General features: G+C 40.7%; 1 protein-coding gene across 1 annotated transcript in view; it reads right to left on the bottom strand.

The window, feature by feature from the left end:
- LOC109928667 (signal peptide, CUB and EGF-like domain-containing protein 2) overlaps window positions 1-23,548 on the bottom strand; it is a 157,906-nt gene that overhangs the window by 115,119 nt on the left and 19,239 nt on the right. The window contains exon 4 of the mRNA XM_048607317.1: window positions 9,961-10,095. Coding sequence (XP_048463274.1) covers window positions 9,961-10,095 — 135 coding nt within the window. The remainder of the gene's footprint in view (window positions 1-9,960; window positions 10,096-23,548) is intronic.

The raw sequence follows: 23,548 nt of genomic DNA, 5'->3' as shown, positions 1-23,548 counted from the left end.
AAACAATATGATATTGCATATTGTCCGTGTGCACAGGGAACACAATGTTCACAAGATGACTGGAGAATAATCAATGCTCAGCCCCTAAATTTTCCTAGAGCCTGACCACTCAGAGTTAAGAAGATGGGCAAGTAAGGGAACTAACATGCACAACTCACTACAGGAAACGTGGATGCACTTCTGGAGAAGTGTGTACCAGAAGATGATGACCAATTATGCTGCTGCAGGGAATGCTTCAAATGCAGTGCAACCAGCATAAAAGAAGGTGGGCAGAATCATAGAATCCCTACAGTGTAGAAAGAGGTCATTTGGGCTATTGAATCTGCACCAACCCTCCAAACAGCATCCCACCCAGACCCAACCCCAGCCCCTTACCCTATCCTCATAACCCTCCATTTACCATGGCTAATCCACCTAGCCTACACATACCTTGACACTATGGGCAATTTAGCATGCTCAATCTACCTAAACTGCACATCTTTGGACTGTGGGAGGAAACCTGAGCATCTGGAGGAAATTTGCACAGACACAGGGAGAACATGCAAATGCCTCGCAGTCATCCAACAGTAAAATTGAACCTGGGTTCCTGGCACTATGAGGCAGCAGCGCTAACCAATGAGCTACTGTATTGTACTCTAAGTCGAGAAGTCATGATAGCAAATGGTTATGATCAAGTGCCATTACAGAAACATGGCTGCATAGTGACCAGGAGCGGGAACTGAATATTCAAGGAAATTTGATACTTAAGGAGAACAGACAAAAATTTGCTAAACAGAGGGACCTAGGTGTCCTTGTGCATGAATCACAGAAGATTGGTTTGCAGGTACAACAGGTAATTAAGAAGGCCAATGGGATTTTGTCCCTCATTGCCACAGAGATTGAGTTTAAAAGCAGGGAGGTTGTGTTGCAGCTGTAAAGGGTGCTGGTGAAGCCACCTGGAATACTGGAATTTTGGTCTCCTTACTTGAGAAAGGATGTACTGGCACTGAAGGGGGTTGCAGAGGAGATTCACCAGGTTGATTCCAGAGTTGAGAGGGTTGACTTATGAGGAGATACTGAGTAGACTGGGATTATAGTCATTGGAAGTTAGAAGAATGAGGGGGGATCATACAGAAACATATAAAATTATGAAGGGAATAGATAAGATAAAAGCAAGAAGGTTGTTTCCACTGGTGGATGAAACTAGAACAAGAGGACATAGCCTCAAAATTAGGGGGAGCAGATTTAGGACTGAATTGAGGAGGATGTCTTTATTCAAAGGGTTGTGAATCTGTGGAATTCCCTGCCCAGTGAAGTAGTTGAGTCATCCTCATTGAATGTTTTCAAAGCTAAGGTAGATAATTTTTTGAATAGTAAAGGAATTAAGTGTTATGGTAAGAGGGTGGGTAAGTGAACTGAGGCCACAAAAAGATCAACCATGATCGTATTGAATGGCGGAGCAGGCTCAAAGGGCCAGATGGCCAACTCCTGCTCCTGGTTCTTCTGTACTTACGTTCAGACAAGAAGGAAAAGGAGAGGGAGTTGTACTGATCATTCAAAATGGAATTAGTGCGTTACTAAGGGGATCTCAAATCAGAAGAACAATGTGTGGAATCTATTTGGGGTGGAACAAGGAAACAGCAAGGGGCAGCAAACATTCATTTGAAGTTACATATAAAATGTCAAATAGTAATAGTAGTTTGGGGCATTGTATAAATCAGGAGAGAAGCTTGTAGCATCCACAACACAAATATCATGCATGACTTCAATCTGCATATAGACTGGGTAAGCTAACTGAGCATTAACACTGTGGAGGATGAGTTTCTAAAGCATATTAGGGATGATTTTCTAGAGCAGTATGTTGAAAAGCTAACAAAATGACAGGCTCATTTGGATCTAGTATTATGTAATGATAAAGAACTCATTTATAATCATGCCATAAACAAACCTCTGGGGATGAGTCATAATACGGCAGAATTTTACATTATGTTTGAAAGTGGGATAGTCAGTCTGAAGCAAGGGTGTTAGATTTAATAAAGGGGAAGTATGAAAGAATGAGGCAGAAATTGGCTGAGCTGGATTGGCAAAATGCATTAAAAGGTATGACTGTACACAGGCAATGGACAGTCTTTGTTGAACTATTACATGGCTTGCAGGAAAAGTCCAAAAGCTCAAAAAAAAGGTTAATCAACTGTAACTGACAAGGGTTCAGGATTGTCTAAGATTAAAAGAAAAGGCATGTAAAGTTGCCAGAATTAGCACTAATTATGACGTTTGGGAATTTTTTAGAATACATTAAAGCAGAATCAAGAAACTAATATGGAAAGGAAGAATAAAACATGAATGCTATCGAGCAAAAAGCACAAAAAGACTTTAAAAACATCTACACATATTTAAAAAGGAAATATTGATTAAGATGAATGTGGGACCATTAAAAATTGAGTCAGGAGAATTTATAATGGGAAATACAGAAATAAGGAGAGAAGCTAAATGATTACTTTGTGTTTATTTTCACTGTAGTAGATTCAAGAAATCTCCAAGAATTAGAAATCCAAGTGACTAGGGAGCATGAGTAGTTGAAAGAAATGACTATTACTAAGAAGGTTATGCTGAGGAAGTGAATGGGGCTGGAAGATAAAAAGCCCTTGGGTCCTAATAGTCTACATCCTAGAATGTTGAAGGTGGCGGCTATTGAGGCAGTTAATACCCTGGTGATCACTTTCCAAAATTCCATTGGTTCTGGAATGATTCCTGCTGACTGGAAGTTAGCAAATGTCATCCCACAATTTAAAAAAGAAACACGAGGGACAACAGGCAACTACAGACCTATCAGGCTATATCAGTAACAAAAACAGACATTGCTGGAAAAGTTCAGCAGGTCTGGCTGCATCTGTAGAGAGAAATCAGAGTTAATGTTTTGGGTCAGAACTCAAACCTTTCTGAGGAAGGGTCACACGACCCGAAACGTTAACTGATTTATTTCCACAGATGCTGCTAGACCTGCTGAGCTTTTCCAGCAATCTCTACTTTTGTTTCTGATTTACACCATCAGCAGTTCTTCCGTTTTTTTTATTTAAGCTACATCAGTAGTAGGGAAATAACTAGAATCTATCATGGAGGACATGTTAAATGGATACTTAAATAAAAATGATCTAATTGTGGATAGAATTCACCCTGCAATTTGAGAGAGAGAAGCTTGAAGCAAATGTAACAGTATTACAACTGAATAATGGTAACTACAAAGATATACGGGAGGAGCTGGCCAGAGTTGATTGGAGGCACAGCCTCGCAGGAAACATGGTGAAGCAGCAATGGCAGGAGTTTCTGGTGGTAACTCAGGATACACAGCAGAAATTCATCCCAAGGAAGAAGTAAATACTAAGAAGAAGATAAAGCAACCACAGCTGACAATGGAAGCATAAAAGCCAAAGAAAAAGCATATAATGTGGTGACAATTAATGGGAAACCAGAGGATTGGGAAGCCTTTAAAAACCAGCAGAGGATAGTAATAAATGGGGAAAAATGAATTATGACAGTAAACTAACTGCAACAGCTTTTTTTAAATATATGAAAAGTAAGAATGAGGCAAGAGTGGACATTGGACCATTGGAAAATGAGGATGAAGCAGTACTGGGGATCAAAGAAATAGTAGAGGAACTGAATATGTACTTTGCATCAATATTCACAGTGGAAAACGCCACTGACATACCACAACTTCAACAGAGTCAGGGGGCAGAGGTGTATGTATTGGCCGTAACTAAGGAGAAGGTGCTAGGGAAGCTGAATGGTCTGAACGTGCATAAATCACCCAACCTGGATGGATTACATCCCAGAGTTCTGAAGGAGATAGCTGAGGAGATTGTAGAGGCATTGATGGTGATCTTTCAGAAATCACTGGAATCAAAGAAGGTATCAAAGGACTGGAAAATGACTAATGTAACATTCCTAATTGAGAAGGGCGGGAGGCAGAAGACAAAATTATAGGCCGGTTAGTATGACCTTGGTCAATGGTAAGGTTTGAAAGTCCATTATTAAGGATGAGATTGCAGAGTACTTGGAAGTGTGTGGTAAAACAGGGTTGAATCAGCACAGCTTCATCAAGGGGAAGTCTTGTCTGACAAATCTGTTAGAATTCTTTGAGGAAGAAATGAACAAGTTAGACAAAGGAGAGCCAGTTTACATGATCTATTTGGATTTCCAGAAGGCCTTTGGTAGGGTGCCACACAGAAGGCTGCTAAATAAGACATGAGCCCATAGTGTTAGGGGCAACGTGCTTGCATTGATACAGGATTGACTGACTGGCAGAAAGCAGAGAGTGGGATAAAGGGGTCTTGTTCAGGAAGGCAGCTTGTGACTAGCAGAGTTCCACAGGGGTCTGTGTTAGCACTACAACTATTCACACCACACATTAACAATCTGGATGAGGGAACAGACAGCAATGTTGGTATATTTGCAGATGACACAAAGACAGGTGGCGGGGACAGGTAGTACTGAGGTGGTGAGGAGGCTGCAGAAGAGCTTGGACCGGCTAGGAGAGTGGGCAAAGAAGTGGCAGATGAAATTCAATGTGGGAAAGTGAGAGGTTTTGCACTTTGGTAGGAAAAATAGAGGCATAGACTATTATCTAAATGGCGAATGGGTTCAGAAATCTGATGTACAAAAGGACTTAGGAGTTCCAGTTCAGGATTCTGTTAAGGTTAATGTGTAGGTTCAGTTGGCAGTTAAGAAACCAAATACAATGTTTGCATTCATTTTGAGAGGGCTAGAATCAAGGAGTGGGGTGTACTGTTGAGGCTGTATAAGGCTCTGATCAGAATGCTTTTTGAATATTGTGGACAATTTTGGGCCCCATATCTAAGAAAGGATGTGCCTTGGAGGGGATCCACAGGAAGTTTACAAGAATGATCCGAGGACTGAAAGCTTGTCATATAAGGAGCGGCTGAGGACTCTGGGCCTGTACTCGATGGAGTTTAGAAAGATGAGCATTGATCTCATTGAAACTCGTAGAATACGGAGAGAATACCTGAATAGAATGGACATCAAGAAGATGCTTCCACTAGTAGGAGAGACTAGGACCTGAGGACAAAGCCTCAGAGTGAAGGGATGACCGCAACTGAGATGAGAAGAACTTCTTCAGCCAGAGGGTTAATGAATCTGTAGAACTCATTGTATAGAAGGCAATAGAGGCCAAGTCACTGACTGTATTTAAGACAGAGATAGATAGGTGTTTGATTAGTAAGGGAGTCAAAGGGGAGAAGACAGGACAATGGGATTAAAAAAAACCTATCAGCCATGATCGAATGGTCGGGCAGATTTAAAGGGCCAAATGGCCTAATTCTGCTCCTATATCTATAGTCTTTGGTCTTACAGATTTGTGAATGGAAAATTGTGTTTGACAAACATGATGGAACTGGTTCTGTATTCTCTGGAGTTTAGAAGAATGCAAAGTGATTTAATTGAAACCGATAAAATACTTGAAGGGATAGAAAGGATAGATGCTAATAGGATATCCAAGTTAGGAAGTCTAGAACCAGTGGGCACAATTTAAAAAATAAGGGGGTACCATTTAGGATTAAGATAAGGGATTTTTTTAAAACTCAGAGTGTGAATCTTTGGAATTTTCTACCTCAGAGGGGTGTGGAAGTTGCCTTTGAGTGTATTTGAAGTAAAGGTTGATTGACTTCTGATTATTAGTGGAATTAAGAGTTATGGGAATAGTGTTGGGGAAAGACATTGGAGAGTTCAATCATCAACGATGAGGGTATGAGGGAATTTCATAGGCAATGTTGAAAATGGTATGGGTTTGTGGGGAAGGAGTGGGAAATAGAAGGAAAAATGGGACGGAGTGAGATGGGGATTCAAGACTAGAGTGAAGGGACTTAGGGAGAGAGCAGGATATAACCTGGTCCACAAGGCAAAGCGGGGAAGCAGCAGATCGGAGAATCTCTATGATTTCTCCAGAATTTAAAGCACAACTGTGTTTAGCTCATTATACAGTTTGTATCATGAGAAACAAGCCAAGAAGTCAGGGGATAATAATAAATGAATAAGTCAACTATGCACTCATTTTATATTTTCTTTTCTCCTCCTAGCCTCTGGAAAAAAACCAACATTTTCTTTAATAGAATTCAAGAACTTAAAACATATTGCTGAAAAACCTCTCAGAATCCTGTAAATTTATGAAATCCAGATTTATTTTGTACACTTCACCCACTCCCCCAAACTACAAGGAGTCTGTGCATCACTCTTAGCGAGAAAGTAGGCGTCAAATTCAGTCCAATTTGTTTATAAGTTACACTTTCAGTTTCTTGTCAACACCAATAATGTACGGGATCAAGTCCTGAAATAGCAAGTACTTCAATATGAACTCATTTGAAATTAGGCTGTTAAATCCTGTCTCATCTGTTTCAGAAAAATAAAACAACCACATTGTTGTTGCTGACAATCACTAACAACATTGCAGGGGCAATAAAGCCCGACTCGATCCTACCCATAACTCCATCAAACTGCCTGAAGCTCCTTCCAGCACGATGAAAACATAAGTCTTAAACAGGAAACTGTCTGATGTTCCTCCTCCTAGCCTAACAACATTGAAACCAGATGCATCACCCTTACCACTACTCCAACTGAGGTCAGCCAACTGAGCATATAACATGGTTGAGCCTGGAAGGTTATCCATTCATAGGATTTCTCACCCAACCAGACAGTGTATTTATTGAGTGGGCTTTTGGGTTGCTTCTGATATTAGTATTTTTGTAAAACATTTTGTCCTCCTCTTGTTGCTGTTCATATTTATCTTTAATCTCACAGTATTCTCTTCTGGATTAACCCTCCAATCCAATAACTACTATAGTTCATTAGACTCATTATTCTGTCTTATTGCTATCAGTCAAATTGCCTCTCGAACTGCAGGTCATATGGATAGAAAACTCAATTAAAATTCAAATCTACAGACTCTGCAATCACAATGTCTGAAATGCTTGTTGCACTTCTATTATTTTTTAAGGCAATGACTAATTTCAGATAATGGCAAAGAGGTCAAAGCTTGACTCCGAAGGTTGAGGAATCAATTAATACAGATCAATTGCATCTTTAAAGAGGATTACATTCAGTTGTAGTCACAACACTATGTTTGTAAGAATAGTGGAACACTATTGCTGGTGGAAGCAGAGATGAACAACAATTTCAAAAGGAAATTGAATTAGGTCCATTATGGTGAATAGTGTCATTTCCAGTTTTGATCTGGATGATTTTGTATATGGGGTCCAATTCTATGTGTTTGTTGATTGCATTACGGGTGGAGAACCATGTCTCTAGGAATTCCCGTGCATGCCTATGTTTGGCTTGGGCTACTATGGTTACGATGTCCCAGTTAAACTGATGGCCTTCATTGCCTGAGTGTACTGATACAAAGGAGAGTTCATCGTGCCGTTTTGCTGCTTGTTGATGTTCATGTATTCTGATGGCTACTTTCCTTCCTGTCTGTCTGATGTAATGCTTGTGACAGTCGTTGCTTGGTATTTTGTAAACCATGTTGGTTCTGCATGTTGTGGGAATAGGGTCTTTAATCCTTGTAAGTGTTTGTCGTAGAGTGACTGTGGGCTTGTGGGCCACCATGATTCCTAGTGGTCGTAGAAGTCTCGTTGTCAGTCCTGATATGTTCTTGATGTATGGCAGTGTGGCCAGTGTGTTAAGACGTACTGAGTCCTCTTGTCTGTTTAGTAGGCATCTGTGGGTGAAGTTGCAGGGATATCCGTTTATAGCAAGGATTTTGTATAGGTGCTCTTCCTCTTTCCCACGTAGTTCCAGGTTGTTGCAGTGTGTCCTGGCCTGTTTAAATTGTGTCCGAATGCAGCTTTGTTTGTGGGGTTTGGGGAGGTTGCTGTGGAAGTTGAGGATTTTTCACAGCAACCACTAAGAATCATGGTAGCAAACAAGCCCACAGCCATACTATGACAAACACTTACAAGGATTAAAGACCCTATTCCCACAACATGCAAAACCAACATAGTTTACAAAATAACATGCAACGACTGCCACAAACATTACATTGGACAGACAGGAAGGAAACTAGCCATCAGAATACATGAGCATCAACTAGCAGCAAATTGGCACGATGAACTCTCCTTAATACCAGTACACTCAGGCAATGAAGGCCATCAGTTTAACTGGGACACCGTAACCATAGTAGCCCCAGCCAAACATAAGACACGCACGGGAATTCCTAGAGTATGGTTCTCCACCCATAATGCAATCAACAAACACACAGAATTGGCCCCCATATATAAACCCATACAGATCTACTACAGAAATGACACTACTCACTGTCACAGACCAAACAGTATAAATTCCAAGGAGAGTAGAATAACATCACTTCATCAGAGGATCCACAGATGATGTCACCTAGCATGGTGATGAAACGTCTGAACGAGTACAAGCCAGCTCGGTGAGCAAATCAACAACCCGGCCCACAACCCGAGCTACAGATCTTTGCCAAAACTTTGAACACCTATGGGAAGATTGCATTTAGCCTTGGTTTTAGAACACCAGAGACTACTTTGAGACAGTTATGTGTTAAAATATGGAATATTGTGTTGAAATATGTTTACTGAATTGCAAAATTGTTTGAATAAACAAAGCTGTTTATATCACTGTCAAGGACAATGAGTTGTCAGACTATTTCCAGAGTCAGAACTTATTTCTCATTGCTCATTTATGCAATTTTGAAGAGTAAATTGACCAAAATACTATAACTCTACACTACACAAAGGTCGTAATGTCCAATATTTCCCATACTATGTTGGAATAAAAGGCAGAATGCAGCTGATAACCATCTATCTTAATATGGCAATAGAAGGTCATTTTGAGCGTCAAAGTTCAATGTATTAATCAGTGCTAAACTAGCCCATCTCAAACAAATAGTAAAATTTGTTAGCCATAAGTGTACGACCACTGAGCAGGGCCCATGGATATGGGTAGGAAAATCTGACCAAGATTAGTGCTCATTTTATCTAGAGATCCTGCAAGAGGTCTCCGGTAAAGTATAGATCCAGTTATGATACTCCAACCAGCCAATTAGTTGTGCAACATAAGAATAACTTGTATGTTAGAGGCAATACTCAAAAGCAACTTATTTCCATGAACTTCCCTCCTAGGAAGAAATCAATAGACAGAGATAGAAAGAGAAAAATTGACAGAAAATCTCATTTAAACAGTTAGCTTTTTAGAAAATCAAGCTGATATTATGTTTTGAATTTGCACCAATCCAGTGCTGTCCTAATTACACAACCACTCATGTTTTGAGTAGGAGATTTTCATTTCTTGAAAATAAACTGAGAAACTTCATTAAAGAGTAAACAGCCAATGTAAGAAATCACTCAGTTTTCAACAAGTGGGAATCATGAAGTAGTGATGATTAAGTCAGGGTAAATGAAAGTCCAGAACAATGGTGAAGGAAAGAAAGATTTGGAGGCTCAAGGAATTCTATCATTTTAAATTTCTGAGGATGAGAGATAATTGAGATGATTGGTCTGAATTTAATAATGAGCGGATAGATAACATATAAGATAATGCACAAATAGCCTCTGGAGCAAAAGTAGAGGAGCACTGCACACATATCAATAAGCTGCTGACAAACAAAAAACATGAAAAAGTAGATAGATGAAAGACTAGAATTTAGAGAATGATCACCCATCAAACAACTATTATCAACTTTTTAGTAATATATCATAACACAGAAGTTCATACGATTTATTTAGTTTGTATATACAGGTATTTAACTCAATTGATAAATACTGTAGTAGATAAACAGGATTCCAATAACTGAAACAAAGTTCCAACAATCCTGTTATTATCTACTTGAATAATATTCAGTAGTACTAATTCTTTTGCAATAAATTGTGTGAAATGAAATGAATATATACAATTTCCAATTATAATAAAAAAGGAACATTGTTAGACAAGGTTTCATGGTAAACGTACCTTCTGAACGATGAATACAGGTGTGTTGGTTGTCACTCAAAAAGAATCCTTCTTTACATTGACATTCATAACTACCCACCGTATTTACACAGGTCTGTTGGCAACCGCCATTGTTAAATACACACTCATCCACATCTAAAGGGAAAAAATATAGAATAATTTAAGCACCCATTTGCAATTTATTGAAAGCTCTGATTTAATAATACTGAATTAACTCCTGAATCTGAAATTAACTTTTCACCTGAAATTAATCATTGCCTTAAAAATAAAAGTGCAACAAACATTTCAGACATTGTGATTGCAGAGTTTGTAGATTTTAATTTTAATTGAATTTTCTATCCATATAACCTGCAGTTTTAGAGGCAATCTGACTGATAGCAATAAGACAGAATAATGAGTCTAATGAACTATAGTAGTTATTGGATTGGAGGGTTAATCCAGAAGAGAATACTGTGAGATTAAAGATAAATATGAACAGCAACAAGTGGAGGACAAAAAGTTTTACAAAAATACTAATATCAGAAGCAACCCAAAAGCCCATGCAAAAAATGCACTGTCTAATGGGGTGAGAAATCCTATGGATCGGTAAACTTCCAGGCTCAAACCATGTTTTACGCTCAGTTAGCTGACATTAGTTTATTAACAAGCAAAATAACACTTACATTTTTCTTACATACATTACTTACTTTACAAAAGAAGTTCATGTGTCCATATAACAAGTAAAAAAGTGATTCATAACCAATGTCTCTGTAGTGTTTGCTTTTGTAAATGTTGACAATACTATAACTAAGTACCAGTAGTTCTGTAATATACTTCATGATTAACCATGTTTCAAAACTATAAATTAAGATTATTTTCTTCTGGAATGGTTCAGTTAACTGAGGAAAATTCCTGCATTCTCAGTAATCCTCAAAACTGAGAGGCAATCTATAAACACAGTTCAATTAAGTTAATCTGAAGGTGAACTATATGAAACCAGACATCATTCTTACTGCCACAAATCCTTGATAAACTTAATGCAATGTTCATAATATCACCATATAAGGATTTAACATTTCATGATATTGTCCCGAACTAAGTCATGGAAATAATATTTATTACAGACATTCTCAATCTGTCTGCTCAGTTATGTTATGGCACACCTCTGGCACAGCTGGTGCTTGAAATCTAGTCCAGAGGCAGAGACACTACCACTGTGCCACAAGACTCCTTATAATGCTTGTCATTATAATTAACGGTGAAATCAATGAATAATAAAGTACAGCAACAATTGACAACTCTCAAATCAGTAACTATGTTACACTTAGAGCTGCTAATTCAAAGAAAAAGGCTGGAATTCATTAAGCAGATACTGAGTGGGACATCAAAATCTTTGGATCATTTGCTATGGTAAATATAGCAGTCTCGGGTTCACCATATGTTTTCATTTATACCAAAAACTTATTTCCCTCACTGACAAAAGCTGTTTGAATATACAGATAAATCAACTTCCTCTCTCATCTCCACCTTCAAAGCCCTTGGCCCCAACAAATTCCTTACCTTTTCTCTTTCCTAGTCATTGCTAGCCCTCAGCTTCACTCAGTAACATGTAATAGAATAATAGAGGTCTCACTCACCAGCTGAGGAACCAGCAAGAACCTAACATCACCTTTCTTTCAGAAAGGCTGCCAATTCAAGAACAATTCATGATGCTTAACTGCACAGCAAAGGACCATTCTCAAGAGCTGACAGCCAATCGGAGGAAGTGAGGTAGTTGCTGCTGCTAATATTACTCCCAATCAGGAAAATAGCAGGAAGGCAGCAATGTTCCTATCTACCACCCTCCTGCTAGTTAAATAACCCCACTGCCACACTCATCATGGGGAGGGCAGTAAATTCTGCCCAATTTCAAGTCAAGGGGTTACAGATATGACTATACTCAGTGCACCAATGGCAGAGGCCAAAACAGAAATTGCCAGAAAAACTCAGCAGGTCTGGCAGCATTTGTGAAGAGAAATCTGAGTTAGTGTTTTGGGTCGAGTGACCCTTCCTCAGAACCGCCAAAGGCAGATTTGGCTTGACCTCATCTGTAAGGTGTCTTTCACCAATAACTACCCATTAATCTGGAATCATCATGGAGAGAAAAGAAAACTCCAAATTCTTGATTTTCTTTATTAACCTCTTCCTCAAACCACTCTCCTCTGGTCCAATTTAGTCTCAGCTCTAAGGATTTCATGACCTTCCATAGAACCAAGACGAGAATGTTAGCCTAGAGGTTTGACAATGTCTATATATAGGCACACTGGACATGATTCTTGTGTCTTAATAGATAAACTCAAAATAGACCCCACATTGGATCTCAGCCCTTATTATCGTAGGCTTACCAAGCTGTGAACACCTGACTGGTGTCTCTGGACAGCTCAGCAAAGAAGAGACTGGGAACACTGAACGACTGTGATGCCAGAAGCAGCCTTTAGAAAATCCCTAAAAGGGACCAGGAGACAGGAGAAGTGACTGGGAGGGAGGACAGCGGAGTGACAAATAGAGTGAATAGCAGTTGTCAGGATCAGAATGGTGGGTAGCGAAAGAACAAAGATTAGCAAGTTTGGAATCTTGATCTCAATTACACTCTACTGCACTGCCCGAAATGGTGGTAGATTCAGAATCTCTCATAACATTTAAGAAGTATTTAGATGTGCACTTATAATACAAGGCATGCAAGGCTGTAGGCCAAATGCCAGAAAATGGGATTATAATAGGTATCCTCTGCAAGGGATCTTGTAGATGACACTGGTCCTGTTCATGGCGGGGAGTGGGTCTTTAGTTCGGGTGAGCAGTTGTCGTAGGGTTGATGTGGGCTTGTGTGCCACTCTGATGCCCAGCGGTCGTAGGAGTCTTGTGGTGAGTTCCCACGTGTTCCTGATGTAGGGTAGTGTGATGAGTGTGTCGGGGCGTGCAGTATCTTTCTGATGCTGTTCGTGTAGGCATCTTCTGACCCAGTGCTTTGGATATCCATTCCACTGGGTCAGAAGATGCCTACACGAACAGCATCAGAAAGATACTGCACGACCCGACACACTCATCACACTACCCTACATCAGGAACACGTGGGAACTCACCACAAGACTCCTACGACCGCTGGGCATCAGAGTGGCACACAAGCCCACATCAACCCTACGACAACTGCTCACCCGAACTAAAGACTCACTGCCCGCCATGAACAGGACCAATGTCATCTACAAGATCCCCAGCTGAGACTGCGAGAAACACTACATCGGACAAACAGGAAGGAAGCTAACAACAAGGGTACACGAACACCAACTGGCTACAAAAAGACACGACCAATACTCACTCATCTCAATCCACACGGACAAGGAGAACCACCACTTCGACTGGGACAACACCAAGATCCTGGGACAGGCTAGGCAGAGACAAGCACGAGGATTCCTGGAAGCATGGCACTCCACGAAGCATGCTATTAATAAACACATTGAACTCGACCCTACATACATTCCACTACGAGGGAAAGCTGGAAGTGAGGCAATCCATCTCAACGGACCCCACAGTTTAAAAACCAGGCGGGAAAACACACCGACGCTTCATCAGAGGCTGCACTGAGGATGTTACCAAGCATGGTAATGAAACGTCTGCGAAACAGAAAACCAGCTTAGCGAGCCAACCAACCTCAACAACCTCAACACCCACAACCTGAGCTACAAATCTATTCCAAAACCTTAAAATCTCAAAGTTTTTTAAAGTCATGTGCTATTTATTGGCAATACATTCCAAGCAAGGTCCAAAAAACCCCTCAAACAAACTCAGTGAGCAATGTACCTTAAATGAACTACTTCAGTCTTGATTAACCCAACTTATCCATTACACCTATTAAACAGGCACATGCATTCAGAAGAACAAATGGGAGGCAGAAGTTCAAGAAGTTGCGGCAGGGGACAAAACCTCATCTGAACACTTATCGTTCATCTATGCTTTCCAGGAAATCCTGTATCCTTTATTCTTAAACTGATGCAAACAGAAGAATGCACATGAGTTACTTTCCATTAAAAACATTTTTAGACATCCAACGCTCCCAGGAATTTAATAATAAGAGAGAGTCCAGATTTCTTTGTTAAGATTTAGCAATTTTTTACTGAAAGGTCACCAAATTCAAAAGCCACCTGAAGTCTAATGATGTTATCACATGAGTGGTATTGTCTGCTAACTGAATGATACCATTAAGCCAAAAAGACATTTGCCTGCAACACAAATGAGCAACATGATATACAAGTTTCAGTGTTAGGGAATGCCAGGTATGTAGACTATATTTTTCAACAACTGATGAACCCGGTATCAAAGAACATCTCCTTTTGACTGTACTCAGCCTATCCAGTCTATTTTTATAACTCAAACCCTCCATTCCTGGCAATATTCTGGTAAATCTTTTCTGAACCCTCTCCAATTCAATAATATCCTTCCTATAGCAAGGCGACAAGAATTAGACAGTGCTCCAAAAGTGGTCTCACCAATGTCCTGTACAACCTCAACATGATATCCCAAATCCGATATTCAATGGTCTCAGCACTGAAGGCAATCATGCTAAATGCCTTCTTAACTACCCTGTCTACCTCTGATACAACTTTCAAATAACTATATACCTGAAACCCTCGGTCTCTCTGTTCAACAACATTACCGAGGGCCCTACCATTAACTGTCTAAGTCCTGCTTTTGTTTCTATTACTCCATCAGCTACTCTTCAGCCCAATTAGTCAAGATAATCTTATATAATCTTCTTCACTGTCAACTTTTCGACCAATTTTAGTGTCATCTACAAACTTACAACAATGCATCCTAAATTCTCATCTAAATTTTTATGTAAATAATAAACAACAGTGGACCCAGCACCGATCCCTGTGGAACACCGCTGGTGACATGCCTCCATTCTGAAAAATAACCCTCCATCATCATTCTCTATCTCCTACTGTCAGCCAATTTTGTATCCAATTGGCAATCTCCCCAAATCCTACGTGATCTAACTTTACTAATCAGTCTACTATACAGAACCTTGGCCACAATTTTTGTTAGGTCTGCAAAGTTGGGAAAAATCCAGGTCTGCAAGCCTGAACTTTAAAAATGATTGGCCACACCTTCAGTATTCAGTCAATAGGACAGACGTCATTGGGGGTTGAGCCCAGTGACATGGGAAGAGCCTAGAAGCCTTCAGTTCCTGAAATGAGCTGAGCTGAAAGCCTGTGTCAGGGCTTCAGCACAGTATTCAAAGTTTAAAGATAAAGAATGAAACATAAAAATTCCCTCCTGCTATCACCTTCTAATTCCCCTGACTCTTCACACTCAATCCGTGCCAACCAATACTCCTGCACTCTCAGTTCTGAGGAAGGGTCACCGGACCCGAAAAATTAACTCTGTTTTCTCCTCCACAGATGCTGCCAGACCTGCTGAGCTTTTCCAGCAACTTTGTTTTTGTTCCTGCACTCTTAATCCCTGTAGTCCCTGGCACCCCCAAACCAATCTACCATCTTCCAAGACACCTCATTACCTAAATGTTCCCGGTCACCTTCATGGCCCTTCACAGCATCTATGCCAACTCATATCTCCCACCCGTTACCTTTTGTCCTTTCCATACCAGCTCATCTAATATCCAGTATAGCATAACTCAGGACACATCCTGACAGATATATTAGTTATGAGTCTATTGATGATGCCTATAAGACCATAAGACAAAGGAACAGAAGGTGACCATTTAGCTTATCAAGTCTGCTCCACCATTCAATGAGATTAAGGCTGATCTGTTAATCCTCAATTACACTGTCCTGCCACTTCCGCATAACCCTAATTTCCTTACCGATTAAAAAAATGTCTATCTCAGCCTTGAATACACTTAATAACCCAACCACTACAGCCCTCTCTGATAAACAATTCCACAGATTAACTACCTTCTGAGAAAAGAAATTCCTCCTAATCCCTGTTTTAAATGGGCAACCCTCTGCTCCCAGTCCTTCTTACAAGGGGAAAAAGGCTTCCCACATCTACCCTCTCCGTCCCCTAAGGATCTTGTGTTTCAATAAGGTCCCTCCCATTCTACTAAACACCAATGAGTATAGGCTCTACCTCTCTTCATAAACAGCCCCTTTTTTTATCCAGGATAAACCTACCAAACCTTTTCTGGACTGCCTCCAGTGTCAGTATATCTCTCCTTACATAACGGGCTCAAAACTGTTCACAGTACTAGAACTATCACTTGTATAGTTTTAGCATGTTGTCCCTATTTTTATATTCCATTCCCTTTAAAATAAAGACCAACATTCCATTTACCTTCTCAATACCTGCTGAACTTGTATGCCAGCTTTTTGTGATTTATGCATAAGATTCACAAATTCCTCTGATTTGTAGCTTTCTGTAATCTTTTCCCAGATAAATAATATTAATCTCCTCTATTCTTCCTGCCTAAGTGCATAACCTCATATTTTCCTACATTGTATTCCATCTGCCAAGTTTTCACCCAGTCACTTAATCTGTCTATATCTCTCTGCAAAGTCTGTGTATTACCTTCAGCACTTGCCTTCCCACCTATTTTTGTGTCATCTGCAAACTACATTCAATTTCTTCATCCAAGTCATTAATGTATGTTATAGATAACTGTGACCCCGGCACTGACCCCTGTGGCACTCCACAAGTCACAGGTTGCCATCCTGAAAATAACCCCCCATCCTAACTCTGTTATAGGATTGTTAGTCAATCCTCTATCTATGCTAATATACTACCTCCAACAAATTGGGCCCTTATGTTTTAAGCAGCCTAATGTGCGACAATCTGAAAAATGCCATCTGAAAATCCAAATTTATTACACCCACCGCTTCCCTTTTATCTACCGTGCTTGTTACAGCCACAAGGAAGTCAAATAAGTTTGTTAGGCATGACCTCCACTTCACAAAGCCACGCTGACTCATATTTTGCATTTCTCTGTTATTACAGCCTATATACTGGACTTTTAACATTTTCCCAATAACAGACATTAAGATAACTGGATTAGAGTTACGTTTTTTTTATGGCACTCCTTCCCTTTATAAATGAAGGTATTAGGGCCACAGTTTTCCAATTTTCTGCACCTCTTTCAAAATATAAGGATTCTTGGAAGGTTACTGCACATGCATCCACCATTTCTGTAGCTACTTCTTTTAATATCCTAGGATGCATCCCATCAAGTACAGAGGAGTTATGGCTTTCCCTAGCACATTTCCTCCAGTGATAGTTACAGTATTTATTTCCTCTGCTCCTTTAGTCCCTTGAATACTTTATATTTTAGAATGCTATTAATGTCCTCAACCATGAAGACTGATACAAAGTATTTATTCAAACCTCTGCCCTTTCCTGGTTCACCATTATTATTCCCCAGCCTTGTTCTCTGAGGAGAAAATGTTAATTTTGGCCCCTCTCTTCCTTTTTATATACTTAAACCTCTTGCTATCCGGCTTGGTATTACTTGCAAGTTTACCTTCAAAGTTCACCTTCTACATCTTTATTTTGTTTTGGTTGTTTTCTTTTCGTTTTTAAAACTTTCTCAATCATTTGGCTTGTCACTAACCTTTACAACATTTATTAAAACTAAAATACACTCCATTAATAAAAAAAAATTCAAATGCAGGATGTCCTCACTTAAAGTTGGTGTTGCATTCCTGAAAATAATGACATTATGTGAAAAGATTTTAAGTGAAACATCAACTCCCATAGGAAATCATGTTCAAACTGGAGTTAGGTTCCATGGTGCTTTCCTTAAGTGAAAAACATTAAAATGTATATTTGTACCACCTGCAATTTAAATGGCTGAACTTCTACATTGGCAAATTAAATAACTTTCAAATTAAAATACATTTAAAAATATAAAAGTAATGTAACATCGTACAATCTGTTAGATTAACCAAACTCCATCTAGTGGCAGAAGTTGGACAATGCAACAGGACACATGGGCTCCCTTCCCCCTCCCCCATTTCTGAAGAAGGGTCCTGACCCAAAACATCAACTTTCATACTCCTCTGATGCTACCTGGCCTGCTGCGTTCCTCTGCTCCACACTATTATCACAGACAGCATTACCTGCATTCACTGACTTATGCCATTAGATGGAGTGCAGGACTTCTGATCAAATTAGTGACACAAAGTGTTAACAATGAAGAGAAGATCAGAATCCTAAAGGGATGGATGTGAATGATACCTGAAGGTGGGGGACAGAATGAGGCTTGACTGGAGTTGGGGGTGGGGGTGGGGGGGAAATGGAAATGAGACTTGGAGGGAGAAGAGGCCCATGGTTGGAGCGAGCTGGGAGCTATGGCTTGGAAGAGACATGGTCAGAAGAAAAGGCTGGGCAATACCAGGCAAGCTGACAGGCAAAACTGGGAAACAAGGCCCAGAGGGAAGCAATGCCTTTTAGGGGATGATGCCTAAGATTCAGCCAGTGCCTCACTGGATGCTAATTTGCAACAGTGGTTGATACAGTCACTGATGCTCAAACATAGACTGTTGCACAAAATAACAAAAAAGGACTCAAAGAATAAATGACATTAAAAGAAAATAATGTTAAGTGGGATAATGTCAAATGAGGAATACCTGTATGTTGAAATTGCTTCAACTAATGTCTTATGAAAACAAACAACTAATTCAAGGTTTAATTCCTTGAGTTAATGGATATTTCATTTCAATAAGCCATTGGAATCGTCCATCAATAGACAGGCACCCCATTGTGAGAATAATTGTTTGGAAAGTCAGCTATGCAGCACAAATCCTGTAATAGCTTTATGTGGACAGCACTCTGAAATATCTAGCAATTTTTTTAAACTTAATTTTTTTAGTTAAGTTTCTTGACAACTGCACAAATCCCAATAGATTCATGCACTTTGTACGCATAAGCATGCCATTTTGTAATTCTAAAGGGTGCCATATCTCCACCAAAGATGCCCTGGGACCAGATCCAAAGGCATACTTTAGCTCTCCAAAAGGGGAGAAATGTATAACTTTCTTCCAACCCTCACCACTCACCCACATGCTCCATGCTCCACCAATGATCTCTCATACTCCCGTATGTCCAACCTACCCCTTATACCTCTATATATCACGTGTACCCCACATACCCCTTTAACAACCTAGTGTGTCCTTCTACCCACCATCCATTTCCCCTTCAACTACCATGCCGACTCAGTCTCAAGTACCCATGCACAAGGGATAAAAAATGTAGTTCTATTACTTGAACTTTTTTCGGCAGCCTACATTCCATTGGGAAAGGCATTCTTATTCAAAAAATGCATATTTTGAAACTTTATCACACTTTCTGATTAAACAACACGTTCTCTAGCATCGGCAGTTCCTACCAAAACTTGGCTCTTCTGGACATTTTTTGACAGATGGCCATCTGTTGACAGGTGTTAAGAAGTTAGACAGTTCCAAGGGGTTTACACATCAAACACTTTTGTTCCTGCTGTGGACCAGCACCAACCTCTAATGGCTTCTGAACAGTGTGGACATGAAGTGGTCATAGCTGAAGATAGCCCTAGATGCAATGGATGTACAGGATCCTAAGAGTCTATCATCCTCAAAGCCATTTTTTCCAGATGAGCAAGGCACAGTGTTGCTGCAAACAACAGATATCCCAGGACCCATCACAAAATTATGACATCTGCTGGCTGCTGGGCTGGTCACTGTTATGATCTGAATGGCTGGGTAGCTATCCTACCAGTGGCCATCATGGTGACAGCTGCACTAAACTTTAATGCAACTGGCTGTTTCCAAGGACCCACTGGAAACCTGTGCGGGAGCTCTCAATTCCCAACTCAAAAATGCATTAAGGCTGTTACTGATGCAACTTATGGCATAGCGCACACATCATCTTTTTTCTGGTGACAAGGTCAGTGCTACAGCCCAGGCACTATAGGACTTATCAACATAGACTTCACCCAGGTTCAAGGGGCTTTTGACAGTACACGTCACATTGAGAGTACCATATCATAACACAGCAGACTTCAACAGAAAAGTATTCCATTTCATTAATGTACAAATCATCTGTGATCATTGGTACCACATCTTTAAAGCCTTTGCCAGGTACCAAGGAAGCTGCAATGATGCCTTCATCGTTGAGAGCACTCACATTTCTGCGGAAGGGTGTGAGGAAGGGTCACCGGACCTGAAACGTTAACTCTGATTTTTTTCTTCAGATGCTGCCAGACCTGCTGAGCTTTTCCAGCAACTTCTGTTTTTTTTATGACTCACATTTCTGCTTTGCTTCAAGGGCTGGATGCCTTACAAAGACAGTTACTGATAGACAACAGCAAACATCTGTAACCAAGGCTGAAGATTTCATCATGCACCCCCGGACTGCAGTCAAATGTAGATACAATGTTGCTTCCACCCAGGCCATTGTGGATCAGATGATAGGCCTCCTGAAGAATGGATAGGCTGGGAATGCCTTGAAACACACTTCAGATAGAGGGCACTGCAAAATCCTTGTATGCAGGACTCTTCGCAACTGGAGAAGACAATGAGGGGATATGATGGATGCCAAATAGTTAGGAAAGTGGCAGCAGTCTTCTGTGGAGGAAGATGAAGATATTGAGCAAGAAGAACATCACTTTCAGCGTGAGGGTGCACTGTGGTATCAGGTGCAATAAGCCAGATATGACTTAATTGACACTCACTTATAATAAATGTGACCTGGGTGCAGCGATTTCTAGTTGACTGTCAATTTTTTGCAACTCAAAATGCAAACATCCCATTTTTTTTGCTTGCTTTTTTTCCTTTTGCTGTTGTTCAATAAAAGTGAATATTCTCAACCATTTGAAGGCTTCCCAGCTTGCACTGTTTCACTAGGCCAGCACGGTGGCTCAATAGTCAGTGGTTAGCACTGCTGCCTCTCAGCGCCAGGGACTCAGGTTCAATTTCACCCTCGGGCGACTGTCTATGTGGAGTTTGAACATTCTCCCCGTGTCTGCATGGGTTTCCTCCAGGTACTCCAGTTTCCTCCCACAGTCCAAGATGTGCAGGCTAAGTGGATTGGCCATGCTAAATTGCCCATAGTGTTCAGGGATGTGTAGATTAGGTGGGTTATTAGGGGGATGGGTCTGGGTGGAATGCTCTGAGGGTCGATGTGGACTTGTTGGGCTGAAGGGCCTGTTCCCACACTGTAGGGATTCTATGACCTATCTGTGAACAATGATGATGGTAATGACTGGGGGATATGATGACCAAGTAGTATTACAGCTGGACTATTAAGCCAGAGATCCAGCTTTGAATCCTGCCATGGCAGATGATGGCACTTGAATTCGATTACAATCTGAAATTAAGAGCCTAATGATGACCATAAATCCATTACCTACTGTAGGAAAAGCCCATCTGGTTCACGAACACCATTTAGGGAAGAAAACTGTCATCCTCCCCATTCTGGCCTGCATGTGAGTCCAGACCCATTGCAATGGGGTTAATTCTTAACTACCCTCGGGGCAATTAAGGATGGGAATAAATGCTAGCCCATATCCGTGAATGAAAAAGAATAACAAGATGTTATGCTATTCACTAGGGAGCTGTAGCTTTCCGTTAGATGGCATTTGAAGAGGTAGCCTTCGTGACTTGATTCCTGTAGCTGTGGTTACAATAGGTGTTGCTCAGACAGGTGATAATGTAAAACAGCAACACAATTAAGAATGCATACTTGTATGTGCAATGAAGTGTCACCCATGGCAACTAGTGCCTTCAGAAACTTTTCTTTTTCATTTCCTCCCACAATGTGCACTGTGAAGGTAGTTCCTGGCTGCGACAGAACTTACCTGGTGCACAGCCGGCCTTTAAATACAACGTGGGTGCCAGCAATCCCACAAGGTTCTAGCAGGGGCGAGTACTTCCTCTGTTGGTGAGCAGCTGATAACACAAGTAGAGTGCCTTAGAGGGGTGGTGCATATGTCATGAGGTGAACAGAGTAAAACTGCATGAGAAAATTCATTAGGGTTCATGGAGAAAAGCTCTCCATGAAAATCACTGAAGCTGATACTTAACTAATTTTTTGCTAAATTCAGCCTATCATATACTGTACCTCAGCGGCTCATCTATGTATTAATCCATCTTATCAGTACATGTTGTTCACAAGTATTATAATAGACCACCACATTCACTGTGTTCTTTTCCATTGTGCTGCCTCAATGTTATTAGGAGAGTGACACAAAGAATCAAGATTTAATGGACAATATAGGCTGATTGCCCAGTGCTGAAAGGAGGGTGCGGGAGGGTAGCCTAGCCATCATTTATCTCTCAACCAATGAGCCAAGGAAATTGATTAACTATTCACTTATTGCACTAGCTCGTGCTTCCTACATCCACACCCATCTGGTGTCAGTTGCATGGGGATATTGGATAAGTACAATTTGTAAAGACCAACAACTTACTGGGTTATTTTAAATGCCTTCCTTGCTCAGTCCTTTGAGTATAGGCATTGGTAAATCATGTTTGAGGTTGTACAGGACATTGGTAAGGCCTCTGTCGGAATACTGTGTCCAGTTCTTGTCACTCAGTTATGGGAAGGGTATTATCAAACTGGAGAGGGTTCAGAAGCGATTTACCAGGATGTTGCCGGGTATACAAGGTGCAGGGCTGGATGAACACAGCAGGCCAAGCAGCATCATAGGAGCAGAGAGGCTGACGTTTCGGGCCTAGACCCTTCATCAGAAAAGGGTATGCCGGGTATGGAAGGTTTGAGTTATAAAGAATGACTGAATCGGCTGGGACTTTTACACTGGAGCGTAGGAGGTTGAGAGGAGGATAGAGAAGTTTATAAGATAATGAGGGTTATAGATAGAGTTAATCATAGTTAGCAGTTCCCTAAGATGGGGGACTTCAAGACTAGGGGGCACATTTTTCAAGGTGAGAGGAGAGAGATTTAGAAAAGTCATGAGGGACAATTTTTTTTTACACAGAGGGTGGCTCGAATGTGGAATGAACTTCCAGAGGAAGTGGTAGATGCGGGTACAATTACAATGTATAAAAGTCATTTGGATAAGTACATAAATAGGAAGGGTTTGGAAGAATATGGGCCAAGAGCAGGCAGGTGGTACTAGGTAAGTTTGGGATCATGGTCAGCATGGACTGGTTGGACTGAAGAGTCTGTTTCCGTGAAGTGGCTCTCATGTAGACAATATATCTTCAGCACTGCATACTCCAATCATGTCAAGGCTGCTGGTGCTGAACCTCTGTGCAACAATGATTTCTGCAAATTCTCTCTACCTAATTACACAACATCCTGAGGTCCAATCAAGGGAATTGCTTAAAGTTGTAAATCAGCAACCTGATCATTCCTTACTTTGCACTGTGGGATTTGCTGCAAAGCCACATATTGCTTGGTATACTGCAGTGCAGCCAACCACCCATGTGTTTCTGCCAGCTTCAGATAGGGAAATCCTCTGTACCCAGCCACATCTTGAACAGGATGTAACTGAGACTGAAGTGTGTACTACAGATGATCCTACTTAAATGACAACCTTTTCTGTAAAAAAGATGACAACAGTTCAGAATCCCTAGGAACAGCAGGAGAAGCACACATTCTCCATGCAGCCAGCAGCAATCCATCT

This window comes from Rhincodon typus, chromosome 17 (genome assembly GCF_021869965.1).
Source record: "Rhincodon typus isolate 14 chromosome 17, sRhiTyp1.1, whole genome shotgun sequence".
NCBI classification, from domain to species: domain Eukaryota; kingdom Metazoa; phylum Chordata; class Chondrichthyes; order Orectolobiformes; family Rhincodontidae; genus Rhincodon; species Rhincodon typus.
This window is presented reverse-complemented; position numbering and strand designations above follow the sequence as displayed.